This window comes from Letharia columbiana (assembly GCF_014066305.1).
Source record: "Letharia columbiana isolate WasteWater2 chromosome Unknown Sc0000002_s0, whole genome shotgun sequence".
Lineage (NCBI taxonomy): Eukaryota > Fungi > Ascomycota > Lecanoromycetes > Lecanorales > Parmeliaceae > Letharia > Letharia columbiana.
The window spans coordinates 1,418,290-1,432,799 of record NW_023501038.1 but is presented as its reverse complement, the minus strand read 5'-3'; the positions used below and the strand labels follow the sequence as shown (position 1 = coordinate 1,432,799).

The 14,510-nt window shown below is 38.1% G+C and overlaps 5 protein-coding genes across 5 annotated transcripts; 2 read left to right on the top strand and 3 right to left on the bottom strand.

The window, feature by feature from the left end:
- Window positions 1-640: 640 nt before the first annotated feature.
- Window positions 641-1,324, top strand: HO173_001386 (uncharacterized protein; the record flags this gene model as incomplete). Its single annotated transcript, XM_037303326.1, has 1 exon — window positions 641-1,324. One exon carries the CDS (start codon window positions 641-643, stop codon window positions 1,322-1,324), a length of 684 nt encoding a protein of 227 aa, XP_037169973.1.
- A 766-nt stretch (window positions 1,325-2,090) lies between these two features.
- On the bottom strand, window positions 2,091-3,032 carry HO173_001385 (uncharacterized protein; the record flags this gene model as incomplete). The annotated part of the gene is made up of 3 exons (XM_037303325.1): window positions 2,091-2,542; window positions 2,592-2,742; window positions 2,880-3,032. 3 exons carry the CDS (start codon window positions 3,030-3,032, stop codon window positions 2,091-2,093), a joined length of 756 nt encoding a protein of 251 aa, XP_037169972.1.
- Window positions 3,033-3,252: 220 nt separating this feature from the next.
- Window positions 3,253-3,606, top strand: HO173_001384 (uncharacterized protein; the record flags this gene model as incomplete). The annotated part of the gene is made up of 1 exon (XM_037303324.1): window positions 3,253-3,606. The coding sequence occupies one exon, from the start codon at window positions 3,253-3,255 to the stop codon at window positions 3,604-3,606; it is 354 nt and encodes a 117-aa protein (XP_037169971.1).
- Window positions 3,607-3,853: 247 nt separating this feature from the next.
- On the bottom strand, window positions 3,854-4,203 carry HO173_001383 (uncharacterized protein; the record flags this gene model as incomplete). Its single annotated transcript, XM_037303323.1, has 3 exons — window positions 3,854-3,971; window positions 4,029-4,086; window positions 4,143-4,203. 3 exons carry the CDS (start codon window positions 4,201-4,203, stop codon window positions 3,854-3,856), a joined length of 237 nt encoding a protein of 78 aa, XP_037169970.1.
- Window positions 4,204-11,510: 7,307 nt separating this feature from the next.
- On the bottom strand, window positions 11,511-14,288 carry HO173_001382 (uncharacterized protein; the record flags this gene model as incomplete). Its single annotated transcript, XM_037303322.1, has 1 exon — window positions 11,511-14,288. One exon carries the CDS (start codon window positions 14,286-14,288, stop codon window positions 11,511-11,513), a length of 2,778 nt encoding a protein of 925 aa, XP_037169969.1.
- Window positions 14,289-14,510: the final 222 nt, after the last annotated feature.

The window sequence follows — 14,510 nt, the reverse complement described above, 5'->3', positions numbered from 1 at the left end:
TGCGCTGCAAACGAAACAGCAATGGTATCAGACCAATTGTCTGAGACCGTAGACATCAGAACAGGCCCAAATGTAATAGATGCGCCAAACATTGCACCACAACAGAGCAGTAAAGACATCTTGGTTTGGAGAGATACAGTCCATTTGCAAGTCCTCATATATGGCTCAGGCCATCAATACGGCCTTCGATGGAGCATGATTGATTCAGGTACCAGAAATAGGCTCCGTTGCGACCACGTATAACGTAACGGCTGCGGCCATCTTCCGGGTCTACTGCTGGCGATAGGAGAGTTTCAGAAGATGCGAACGAAACGTTCAAGCGTCGAAGCGATTTCGTAGCCGCTAGGCCAGGAAAGGACATTCCGACGTTTGCCCCTGGCTCAGTGCGACGAAGAGATTGAATAAGACAAGGCATTGTGGATTTACTTGGGCATCGCCGACCGGAATGATGGTCTATAGAGCCTGGAAGTTGGTGGGCAGTAAGGAATCTATTGAAGGCTTTCCTCGCCCGGACATGGTTTCAAGACTGCAGTGAACGCCACATTGAATAACCTCGAAAACGACTCGATTCCCCAAGCTCCGCTCCATCTCCTTCCACCGCTCAGACAATTCTGCAAAGAACTGTCTATCGACAACCATCATGGCGGACAAAGCCCCCAAGAGCACGGATGGAGCAGCGAAGCAGCGCATCATCACCCACATGAACAACGATCACCAAGACTCCCTTATCCGCTACCTCCGGTACTACGCCCAGCTCTCCAGCTTCTCCGCTCGTAATGCCCATCTAGCCGACATCAGCTTCACCGACCTGACCATCCTCTCTTCCAGCGGCACACCTCATACCGTACCCATCAAGCCTGCCATGACATCCTGGTCGGAAGCTAGACCGCGAGTGGTAGCCATGGACGCTGAAGCGGTCGCCGGCCTGGGTGCTAGCGACATCACGGTGAAGAAGTACAAGTCACCGCGCGGCTTTATGACGGTCGTCTTCGTCGCCTGCGTGCTCACCCACATCTTCTTCTGCCGCCGCGCCAACTTCGAACCCGGCTCAGTCCTCTATGATGCATTACTTAAGTACGTCCCGAGCTTGGCGAATTTCTGCCGGACCATTCAAGCACCGCTGTTTTGGTTCATGATCGTGGTGCATGGAGGGGAGGCAGCGTGGATGGCGAAGAGCAGGTTAGAGAAGCATACGGTTAGGATTTTCAGTAGGGTGTGGTGGATGTGGGTATTGAGTTGCTATATGGAGGGGTTTGGGAGCTATGTACGGTTCGATGAGTGTGTGAGGGAGGAGCAGGAGAAGAGAGAGGGAATGAAGCATTGAGGAAGTGGCACGCACATATGGATTGAAGCAGCCTTAAAAGAGATGGTCGCGCATGCACTATATTCTATCCGAGAGAGACGACTTGATCAAAAATTTGCTGGAGACGATTTCCCTGCCGCTTTGTGATTGGTGATGTTAAGCGAGTGCTGAAGGGAATTGAGTTTCCAAGATGAGGAGGCTCAAGGCCAGCCAGCAAAGCGAAAGGAGCAAAAAATCCAGTTGTCGTAGGAAATGAAAGCGACACCATTGGCTGACCGAGTGAAGAAGCCATGGATCAGCTTTTAGTGGTGGGTGGTGTGGGTGGGTGGGTGACGCTGCTCATGTTGAAAGAGTTCACAAGAAAAAAGAAAAAAAAAAAAAGAAAGAAAAAAAGGTAACAGTCGGGGTCGAACCGAGGAGCAAAAGGAAAATCACCCAGACTACAGGAGCTCCAGCTTTATTAAAGACTGTGCATATTCATCTGGATGCAAACCCTCGAACCGACGTTAGTGGCAATGCTGTACTAGGCCAAAGCTGGACGAGTAAGGCCTCATCAGTTTTAACTTGGGTGTTCCAGTGTAAACCACTAGGCCATACTGCTCGATGGAAGAAAAGTTACCGAAATAATATATAACCTTAATTTACTAAACATGGTCAACACGGCCAAGCATTAGCGGCACCATCAGCCAGTGGCCACTTGCGGATCCACGATTTACTAGTTCCTAATGTCTTCATTCGCGCTGGTCATGAAATTGAATTGATGCTGTCTGGCCATTCCTATGCATGGCTACCAATCGTTGGCCAAAGCGACACCGCCCTGCTCCCAGTCCTCGTCTCCCAGCTCTTCCCCCTCCTCCGACCCCACATCCCCCTTGGCCTCCATTGTCACTTCCGTCTCCCTGTCCTCCTTAGCCTTCCCGTCCTCCTCGTCTCCTCCTCCTTCTCCACACTCTGCTCCTCTCGCCATCAGACTCTCCTCACTTAGCTGCCTCAACTCCTCATGAGTCAATTTCCCAGCATCGACATCCTCCGCCGCCATTTGCAGCATGATCATCGCCGCAGAAGCATCCATCTCACGCAGCGAGGGCTTCTCACTCTCGGGGACCTTTTTAGAGAAGAATTGTTTCAATTGCTCGGCGCTCTTGGCTGATAGGCCCCCGCGTCCGGGTCTCCCCAAGATGTGGTGGAGGCGGGCGGCGCGTGAGTTACGTAGAGCGGCATCTGCGTTAGCACGTACGGCTGGAGCTGATCAGTTGGCTGGTACGCGTCCCACGAGGGGTGGACATACTGCTGGACTGGGCGCGCTTGAGCTTTCTAGCGGCCTTTTTTTGTTTGCGACGGGAGATGGTGTGGTTTTGCGTAGAGTTCATGATGGTAGGCTCCCGTAATCCTAGGCCGTTTCTTGGCTCGGAGTCTCGCGGTGACGCAGGATGAGCAATCTTGAGGATGAGGATAAGGTGAGAATGATCGGTCACGGACAGTGGTGTTGAGCGTGATTTGGGATTAAGTGCCTCCAGGTGTGGCCAATGGCGTAGAGTATTGAGGTCAGCATTGGGCGAAAAGCACTAGGAGATACGTATGGAGGGATGGCGTTGGTGAGGTTGGTAAAATGACGGGTGAACTGATGAGGCACGCCAAGCATGTATTGTGTTGAAGCACTCGTTGAAGCTGCCGAACCATCTCTGATTTTCGGGCTTCCGCCATTGAAACCTCTCACTGCTCCTTCCATTTGCTGAGAAATCTCCTGGCTGGCCCGCCTATCCCTCTAGATACTGCTCAACTATGATGGTCCGTTTCCCATCTTGTCTTACCAGACATTGTCCCGGTGTCGTAATAGACAAGTGCAAACATCGCGTCACCAAGTACTATCATTGACTGCGCTTAACTCCTGAGCCACCTTTCGATTCGTCCCACAGCAGGATCCTTGCCTAAGCTGCCCACCGCTGTATATGGCTCACCACCTGCACCTCCGCAACTCAAGTCATGTCGCCAGCTTTGATACCAAGCACCCCAGAGCCTTGCACAATTTTCCCGATACAATCTTCTCCCCTATGTGGAATCGATACCTGACAGATATGCCCTACGAACCACCGAATCTATCATCTAAGACCTTGTATTCCAGGTTGAGCTTGGCATGGAAGCGGTGGGCATACTCCCTCTTCTCCGAGACGCAAAGTGCAGAGCTCGAATATGAACGAGTAGCCAAACATGGTAAGGAGGGCTCGGGCGTCATTTGGGGTCCGTGGCCTGCAAAACTGGGCGATGATGTAGTAGGAAGGAGTAGTAGGAAGGAGTGCGGTTGAGATAGAACGGTGGTTTGATCCGCTGTAGAACTTGTCGTTAATGTAGGAGAGAAGGTATGTTCGAGAGGATAACGGCGAAAGTATCACGGCGCAACGCGGCTGATGTTCGTGCGAACTAGACAGGCATATCTCCACGATGTCCTAATTTTCATGATGACTTCCCTGAAGTACTGTATTGGTCGAGCGGAACCTCAGACCACTTGAACGTCTTCACTGGCTTACTGAATTGACCGGTTTGGACCTCAGACTACCTCTCCGTATCCTTGGTTATCGTGGTAGCTCCCCCAGCATTTGCTACAGCTTCCTCTGTCTTGCGAATCTGCTCTTCTGGCGAAGGGTCGTGCTGTTCTTTGAATTCGACGATTCTGTGAAAACATTGGCTTGTAGCCGGCGGATGTGATAGCAGAATGGACTATACATACTGCTCCTGCTCTTTCTGCTCTTTCTCTTGCTTGAATGCTGGGTCAAATATTGCGATGCCTGGACAAAGATCAGCTGGCAATTTTCGGGAACGGGTGGGGACCAGGTCTGCCTACCGGTGCCGACCCCAACTAATGTAACAAGCACGGGAGTCAAGAGGCCCCTTGCATAACTCATGCTGGTTCTGGGGAGTACTTGGCAATGACTTCGAGCTGAAGGTGTGGTTATGCAGACGTCGGTCGTCAAGGATGAAGAAGTACTAGCGGGAGCGGATGTTAAGTCGGAGCGCTAAGCCTATTTGAGGTTTTGATATCGTCAACCTTGAATCTCGGCCCCTCGGGTGTAGGACGTAAAGCTCCACGTTTTTGATTGATTTGATTGATTACATCATACAGAGGTCTGCACCGAAAGTCCTGCACCCGCACTAGTGCAGCCCTAACCCTACTTTCGGAAAGCGGCCCTGTAGAGGGGAAGCCTAGAAATATCTTCTCATAGCGCATGGATGGGACTTTAGGTACTTCTTTTGGCTTGATAGGGGCATTAAGCCCCGAAACCTGGCTAGGGCTAGGTGCGATTCCGAAGTTGTCCAGGTAGCCCTTTAGGTGGGGCGTTATCCGAAGTCTGAGCAAGAGTCTTGGCGGGTGCAGGACTTTCGGTGCAGACCTCTGTACTACCCTGAAGTCTTGCCCTAGTAGCCGACTATGCGAGTTACGTAATCTATCTGATCCTTTCGGCCAATCATATGGTCTCAAATAAATGAGGCTATATAAGTCACCGTTATGGTTCTGCGTTTTATTGTACTTGATTCTTGAGAAGAGGTGTATTCTATATCGCTGGGGCCCTCTTATCTTAATCGTATTCTTCTTTTTAATCGTCTATTCTAGTAAATTCTTATTGTTAGTTCTTATTAAGGGCTTAATATTATCTAATAAGTCTTATATTTCTTATAAAGTTCGTCGTTATAAAGGCGTAGTGTAACTTTATTAGTATATTTTTATAAGTAATAATCCTCTCTTTCACCTTTCTTCTCTCTTCGATTTATTATATTTCTCGCTTCTTATTAAATAGCCTATATTTATAAAGAATATATCGAGTTATCTACTTCGCTCTATACTTATATTCTTTATTCTCTATATTTAATATTTATCGATTATAAAGAAAGATCTTAAAATCTATTTTCTTAATTCTTATTTATATTATTAGCGATATCTTAGCGCGCTTAACTCTCGAATATAGAAGTTATATTTATTTCGATAATATTAATTAAATTCTTCTAAGAATATTACCTCGCTTCTTATTAATTTATTCGATAATTTATTATTTTATCGCGTAGTCTCTAATAGCTATCTTAATTATCGATATTATTCTTATCTATATAATTAATAATTAAGCTATTTTATTAATATTTATCTTTACTCTTTTATTATAAATTACTCACTCTCGCTAGCTAGTAATCTTCTTCGCCTCTCTATTTACCTATTTATTATTATCGATATTAATATATATTAAAATTTAGTATAATTCTATTACTATCTTAAGATATCTTAGCGAATTAATAATCTATACTATCTATATTATATAGATCTATCTTAAATATTTATTTAAATCTTTAATAGTTTAAATTAATATTTAATTATTCGTATTTACTATAACTCTATTAAATTATAATCTTATTTAATATATAATTACTATAATTAGAGCTTAAAGAATATTATATAACTTCGCTAAGTATATTATATATTAGTTATTTAAGTCTAAATAGATATTAAAAATAGAATTAATATTTAATAATATAGCTAAAACTTTTATCTTTTTATTAATCTCGCTATTATCTATATATATTATTATATAACTCTTATTAATCGATCTTTTAATTAGTTTTTTAGCGGCTTTCTTAGTCTTATAAATTATTATTTTAAAAGGTTTCTAGTTAAGAGTAATATTAAAAGAGCGTAATTTCTTAATCTTATTAATATTATTATATCGTTCTTCGAATTTATTAATATATCGCTTTAGTAAACTTAGTTTTCTATTCTTCTTAGATTTTCTTTTAAACTTTTATTACTTGAATCGTAACTTAATAATCTCGCTATATATTAAACTAGTGGCGATTTATAAGATAATTTTCGAGATAATTTTATTTAGTTATTATTTAACTAATAGAAGATATACTTTTATATTAAGTACTAAAATAAATATAGTTTTAAATACTTTAGTTATTTTTCTCTTTATCTAAGATTAAATTCTTTATAATAATAAGAGATAAGTTTTATTATAATTGGTAGTATTTTTGGGCTAATATTATATTAAGTAGTAATATATTATTTATAGAATAATTATCGTCTAATAGAGCTATCTTATACTCTTATAATTATTATCTTATATTAATTCGAGTAATTCTCGCTAATATATCGATACTTTTAATAGTCTTAGATCGAATCTTCTTATTATAGTGGCTTTATAGAAGTTTAAAATTAATTTCAACTTCTAGATAGCGGATAAAGCGTCTTATCTTAATATATTATCTCTTATTAAGTTATAAAGAATAATCTAAGCTAAATCTCTATTTTCTATTAAAATATAATAGTTAATATTTACTAAGATTAAACTTCGATTCGTATCATAACGCTTACTTTATATAAACTTCGTCGTAGATTTTATAAAGAGCGTTATAGTTTTCCTCGATAAAGTCTCTTATTATTAGAAGGTTTATATTATCTATAAAATCGATAGCTATCGTTTCTAAGTCGACGCGATTATTATATTTATTAATAAGATCTAAGTTATAGAAGAGGTAAAGTATAGGCGATAGCGATGATTCTTAAGAAATTTCGATTATTATAAAAGTCTTTAATATAGAGTATTCGCTTGTTTTTAGTATTATTATCTTATTAAATAAGAATAATTCTATTTAGTTAACTACTTTTATATTAATTTTTCGCTTTTAGAAATTATAAAGTAGTCGAGAATAAGAGACTTTATTATATATATCTAAAATATCTAGTAGTAATATCGTAGTTACTTTATTAGAGTTCTAGATCTAATATATTCTTTCTAGAAAATAATAAATATTATATTTATATAATTATAATCTATAATCTCTTATATATATAGTCGATAGAAGTTTATATATCTTTATAAGATATACTATTCTTTTAGTAAGAATAAACTCTATTATCTTTTCTATAATATTAAGTAAAGCTATTAATCGATATTCTTTAGAAATCAAATAGTCTTTATTCAACTTCGAAAGGATAATTATTATTAATATTCTAAAGTACTCTAGATAGTAGTTATTCGTTATATATATATTGAATATTCTATATAAATAAGAGAGTAATAATTCTAGAATCTTCTTAAGAATTAGATTAGGGATCGCGTCTCTCTTTTAAGACTCTCTTTAACGATATTTACGTTATAGTCTTTCTTATTTTATTTATAATAATTATATCTATTAGATAGACTTATAGATATATTATATTAATACTAATATTATCTAATTTTATCTATATTAATAATAGAAAGAATATTTTTATAAGAAGATCTACCTTTTAGACTTAGTTCGTTATATTCTTATTTATCTTTATTAAATAGTAGAGAGAGATATATTTATATTATAAGTTATTTTCTAATTTACTTAATCTTTTTCTATATTATTTATAATAATTTATATATCTCTATTATAAATTCTCTAAACGTCTTTCTAATAGTTCTCTTAATTAGATTATTTTTAAAGTTTTTAGCGACTTTATACTTATTCTATACTTTCTCTAAGAGCGTTATTCTCTAGCTTTTTTTTAGTAATTTATAATTTTTTTATACTTTCTTATATTCTAATATAAATCTTAATTTAAATTATAGCGATAATTTAATAATTAAAGTAAACTTCTCTATAGCTACTTAAATAGAGTTAATAATAATTACTATTTAATAATCGATATTATTATTAATAAGATTTTTATTATTTCTTTAAGAAATTAGCTAGATACTCTTTCGATATTATAGCTTTAGCGAGTATCTCTCTTAGAATCTCGATATCTAGTTTATTAAAGTTTCGGCGTATTATTAATACTAACTTTATTACGATTAGCTTAAACTTTATAAAAATTAAAAGATAGTTAGATTTACTTTCGAAATTATTTTTAATATTATAGTTAATAATATTTATTATTAGTATTAAAGTAACGAATAGTAAGTCTATTATTATTTAATAGTTTTTTTTATATATTATTATTTCTACTAGTAATGCTTATTTTATAGCGAATTCTTTCGCTATAAGTATTAGTTCTTTTATTTTCTTATTAATATAAGTATTTAATTTCCTCTATATTATATAGTAAAGATTAAAGTCGTTTAATATAATCTATTTATTATTCTTAGACTTTATAAGCGTCTTATATAATTCGTTAAGTCTATTTATTTATTAATTATCGTAGAGTTATAGATATTATATATATATATAATTCTATTATTTTCGAACTTAATATTAAGAGTATAGAGGTTTAATAAATAATATAATAGATATTATTACTTTAATAATATTCTCTTATTAATATAGAAGTATATTTATATATTATTATAATAGGGGTAGATTAAGTTAAATCTATTCTTTAGAGAATAATATAATATATTTATATTAGTATTTCTCTAGGGCTTCTAAATTACTACTATATCGATATTATAAATCTTTTTATTATCGAAGAGTTCTACTATAATTATTTTAAATTTCTTTATATTATATTATAGTATTAATAGCTAACTAAGATATACTATTATTTCTTAATATTATTATTAATATTATTTACTCGCTTCGTCTAGTTTATAGAGTCTATATTTCTCTTTCTAAGTATTCTTCTTTTCTTAATTATCGATAAACTAAATATATCTCTTTTTATTCTTATTAATAGAGATTATAATTCTCTTATTATTACTCTTTTAACTTAGAGGCTATCTATTATCCTTAAGATTATTAATTTCTCTTATCGCTATATTATTCTTATATTATTTAACTTTATCTATTACTTTAAAGGGTAATCTATTTCTAGATAAGATTTTTATTAATAATATAAAAGTATATCTTCTTTTACTTAGCTAAAGATTCGATATAATAGTTCTTTCGAGATCTAGTCCTCTAATTCCTCTTTTACTAACTATTCTATCTTTATTTACTAGCTTATTATATATAAATATTAGCCTTAAAAAAAATTTCTTATTTTATTTATAATTAAATATATTCTAAAAGTAGTTATTTAATTAATCGCTTATTTGATAGCTAGTCGATATCTTCTTTATTATTATAAATTATAAAGAAGTTTATTATCTCGTTATTCTTATTCTCGCTATCTTTCTCTTCTTTATTATATATATCTTATTTTAAATCTTATATAGTTCCTCGCAAATCGAGTATTTACGAGTATCGACCGTATATTCTTTATAATAATACTTTTCTTAAGTATTTCTTATATATTAAGTAATTCTTTTTAGAATATATAATCGATAGATAATCGTATTTCTAATATACGAAGTATTACTTCAATCTATACTACTTATTATAGACGTAATAATTACATAGTTTTAAATCGATAACTAGATCTTCTTCTAGTACTTTATTTTCTTTCTCTAGAGATATTAATTCGATAATTAATAAACTCTTATTATAACTCTCTTTATTCGCGCCGAACTAGCTTAGTTATATTATATCGAGATTTAGTATATTAACGTTCTTATTCTAAATTCTTTTAATTATTATAGTTATATCTTTAATATCGAATATATTAATCCTTACTTTATAGAGTAAAAGACTATATATTTTAATAATTACTCTCGCGCTATTATTTATCTTTAAAGTCTAATCCTTACTTTTTCTTAATTTATTCGCCTTCTTCTTATTTATAGCTATAATATATATATCGCTACTCGCTAGCCTTCTAATCGTTTTAATAGATTTTCTTATAATATCTATATTTTTTATATATCTATTAATTATCGTAGTTATCTCGCTCGATATCTTTCTCTCTAATACTTTATCTGTAAATCTGAAAAGTTCCTGCAAAATTTGAAATTGCTGATCGCGCGTTTGTCGCGGAAATTATAAAATCCCTAGATCAGTAAATCTGATTAGAATCCGCTTAAATTCTGTCGGTTTAGTAAATCTGATTAGAATCTATCTAAATTCCGTCGGTTTAGTAACTGTTTTAATCTTTTCTATTAGTTCTACTAGTTTAATAGTAATACGTATAAAAAAAAAAGTTCTAATAATCGACGTTGCGATAATAAGATTTTACGATAACGAGTATCAACGCTAACTTAAATTTAGCTACGGAATTAGACGATTTAATAAAATTAGTCGCGTAAGTAATATTCTAATATAGCGTATAATAATACGTATATTAATAATAATATATATTAATGTTATATATATAAGAATAGTACTTAGAGTATATTAGAGTATATTACGTAAAATTTTTAAAGTTGCTAAAAATTTTTAAAGTTGCTAAACTAATAGAATTAACGAAAGAGTTAAAATAGTTATTAAATTAATAAAAAGAGTTAGATATAGGTAAAGTCTGCTAAATAGACTAAATCGTACTTATAATGCGAACCCGGCGGAAATCGTGCGGAAAGGAACTTTTCAGATTTGTAGATGTTTATTTACTATCTTATCTTATAGCTTTATAATAATCTTATTTAGCTTATTATATAGTATTTAATTTTATTTCGATATTATTAATAGTATAATAGAGATTTCTTTAATAGTAAAAAAGAATATTAAGAATCGGCTTAATACGCTAGCGTAGTTAATTATTAATATATTACTTTTTAAATTAATTATCTAATACTTAATATACGTAATCTTTTTCTCTATATTATTATCTCGATTATTTAAGTTAATAGCTAGTTTATATACTTTATCTAAGACTATCTAAATTTTAAATTTATTATTTACTCTTTTTATAAATATTACCGTCGCTCTAAGAATAGTAACTACTTTATTTATTAATAATTTCTAGTCTTTATCTATTATTTTTAATATAGTATTTATCGATAACTTTAATATAAATACGTATTTCTTAAAATTATAGCTATTATAATTCTATTAAAATTAGCTAATCTTATTCGATATAATTATAGAAGTATAGACGTTTTCTAAAGCTAATTAAAGAGGTACTAGCCTTACTAAGTACTTTAAATATGTATATCTATTTTCTATAGCTCAATAATATAGCATGAGCGTTGTGCGAAAGTTTTGTCCAAAGCTCCACGTACATATTGGACGGCGCTCAGAAGCTCAAATAAGCTTAGCGCCACACGCCGCCAAGCACTATACGATACGTCCTATCTGTCGTATTCAATTGATCAACTGTTTACGGCTTTCAGCACAGCGATGATGACTACTTGGTATGCATGTTCGAAGAATGATTGGAACATCGCCACTTGAACAGGGCATAGACCTCTAGGTAATGGATCGTCTCACAGAGTCCCAATCATCTCCTTCTCCTCTTCGTCCTCTTCTCCCCCTCATCAACCTCTACACTACCCACTACCTCCTCCCCTGCCAGCTCATCCGCCTCCTCATCTCCAGCCTCATCTCCGCCGCCCCGTAGCTTTCCAACGGTTCCCTTCCCATCGTCTTCAGCCGCCCTCTCTGCACTCCTCCAAGCACTCACACTCCTCTCAACCGTCTCAAACATTTCCCTCGTATCCTTCACAACACTCACGTCTTGCTTTCCCTTTATAACTTCTTCTGTTTCCTCTCGGTCTTCATCAAACGTAGCACCGAGTTCCGACGTACGCTGTCTAGTCCGGAAAGCAGGACCAAAGCCGCGTTTGGTTGGTAGATCAGGATTAAACATGATTGCATTTGCAAACATACGCATCAATTCCTTCTCCAGCTGCGCGGAGTTGACGATGCCTTTTGGTGGCATCACATCCGGGGACTCAGGTATCCAGACGCTAGACGAACCTTCTTGAGCAAGATCCTCAATGGCGGCGTTGGCTGCTTTGCTGCCGTTGCTTATAGCCTTTTTGATGGAATTTAAATCTTGAGGTCGGTAAATGAGGTCTTTGTAGCCTGGCGCCTCACGCTCAGTAAGGGGTTTGGCGAAGACATTAGCGACTTTGTGGTGAATGACATCGTTCATGACAGTCTGCGAGATACGGGCGAAGTTGCGGCTGGCGAGGACTTGGCCCGGTTTCGAGAATGAGTCAGGTGTAGGGGAATGAGGTGGTAAAATGGCTGCCTCTTCACGTTTTCGCTTCGAGCTCGGCTTGCCGGTTTCGTTCACCTTTTCGAGACCACGAATGGTACCGCGGCGCTGTCTTGTGGATTTACGAGCTTCGTCGGCGGTTTGAGAGGCTACGGAGGCGTCATCATCATGGCCTGAAGCGACAGATGGTTCGGGTTTGATTTTGCGGGTTGACGTGGGCTGACTGTCCATTCCAAGTTCGTCGGCTTGAGAGACAATGGACTGACTTCGAGTACGAGCTCGAGTAGAGTCTGCAACTGTCGAGGATGCTACACTGCCTGCTCGGCCTCCACGACCTCTTCTTCCTGCACCCCGAGTGAGTTTGGCTCGTACCCGCTCGCTAGGCGAGTCGGTTGCAGCTTGCAGCTCCTTCTGGTTTTGAGCGCCCCGCGTTCGAGTCTGCGCAGTATCCGGTGAAGGCGATGGCTCTTTGTCACTGATTGGACTTATCTCTCTGGAAGAAGGTGCAACAGGTGATCCGACAGGTCGCACGGAACCAGGGGTATCGACATCTTTCCATTTTGTGGAAGATGTAGAGGTAACAATAGGCGTCGGTCTGGGCGGCCGCTGCCTACCGGATGCATTTGACAATGGCGTATGCTGATCAGCGAAACGAGATACATGATTACGAGGGTGAGGTGTCTGAATTGGTGTTGGTTGGTAGTATCCAGGACTTTGATTGTAATTAGGATGCTGTGGGTACTGTCCCACTGGAGGTTGGTAAGGTTGCGTGTTGCCGTAAGGTGACCCGTGCACAGCGCTCGCAGCGTGACCTTGGTAAGGTAAACCTCCGTGTGGAAGATTATATGCAGGCAGGGGCCCTTGCCCGTAGGGTGGGTATGGCGGATGATAGGGTGCCTGGTTCTGATAGTACGGATAGTCAGTTGGCATGTAACCCCTCGGCGCGGGAAGCTGGTTAGGGTGCTGTTGTGGACCTGGGTGCTGAAGAGGCCGAGGGGATGGCATAGGAGGATTTGCTCGGTACTGTTGACCAGCCATATCTGCGAGAGCATCCAGAGGTCCAGTGGGTGATCCAGAAGAGCGGAGCATTCCCGGTGGTGGCGGTAGAACTCTACCGCCTATGAGGGGCGAGGCTGAGGAGCGCTCTGGTCCGGGAAATGGGGTTTGATTTAAGCGTGGACTTGGTGAAGGTGCGACGCCATTTGGTGGTTGATTCTGAGGGGGCAGTCTGCGGTTCATGTCCGAATTTGGTGAGCCTGATAGGTTCCCAAGGTTGAAGCTCTGTGGAGGCGGCAGAAACGGTGGTGGGTTCTTGTAGTCATTTGGCATCTGCTGACCACCTCCTGATGGAGCTACCTGCGGAGGATGTGGAATGCCATTGAGGCCATGCGGAGGTGCTTCATACGGATGCTCTGATGCGCCTGTCTGGGCCTCCGCGACCAGGCCGTTCCGTAGCTCATGTGCAGATGTCGGTCTTGATGTAGTTCCTCGTTGTGACTTGTCCACTTCATCATCGTGTCGTAGCAGTGTCTGTATGGACGATACCCCTCTCGAGTCCCGTCTTGAATTAAGATCTTGATCCTGAGTTCGTCCATCCGAGTCCCCTCGCTCTATCTCTTGAACTTCCTTTTGAAGCGACCTGTACTTCCGCTCTTCATCCTCAATTGACTTGATAGCATGATCTCGGTACCTGAAGTACAAACGGTTGACTATTTGAGGCAGCAGGTGGTTGTACTGCAGAGCCTCGTCGACAGTCTCCAAGGGCGGACTTGACAGCTTCCGCTTCCGCGGATTGGGTTGCTCATTCTTCTGAAAGACCTGATCACGCCCTTTAGCTTCGCTTTTTGCCTCCTCTTTCAGCAGGCGAAGGTATAGATCTTTCAAGGCGTCCGGCTCAAGACGGTTGAGCTCGAAGGAATCGCTTTCTCGAAGAAGCTCGTTGTTCTTCAGGGTGTCGGAGATCTTGCCGAAGGAGGGCGGATTGGCAGTGAATGGATGTAGTGTCTGGAAGAGCAGTAAGGTCTCGAGAGGAGTGTGAACACCGGGTGCCATCATCTTCCATTCTTCGTGGACGGAGCTGTCGCGCAAGCTGATTCGCTAGAGGGGTTTCGACACTCGATCAAGGCACCCAAGAACCCGATCAGTCGGGCTTCGGTCTGCCTTATATAGGTAAATTCCACTCCTCCTATGATGCACCAAAATCCTTCAAACCTCAAACTCTAGTGACGGTATTCTTGGTCGCGCGCCCGTTAAATTGACCTTTCCTGGAGAATTTAT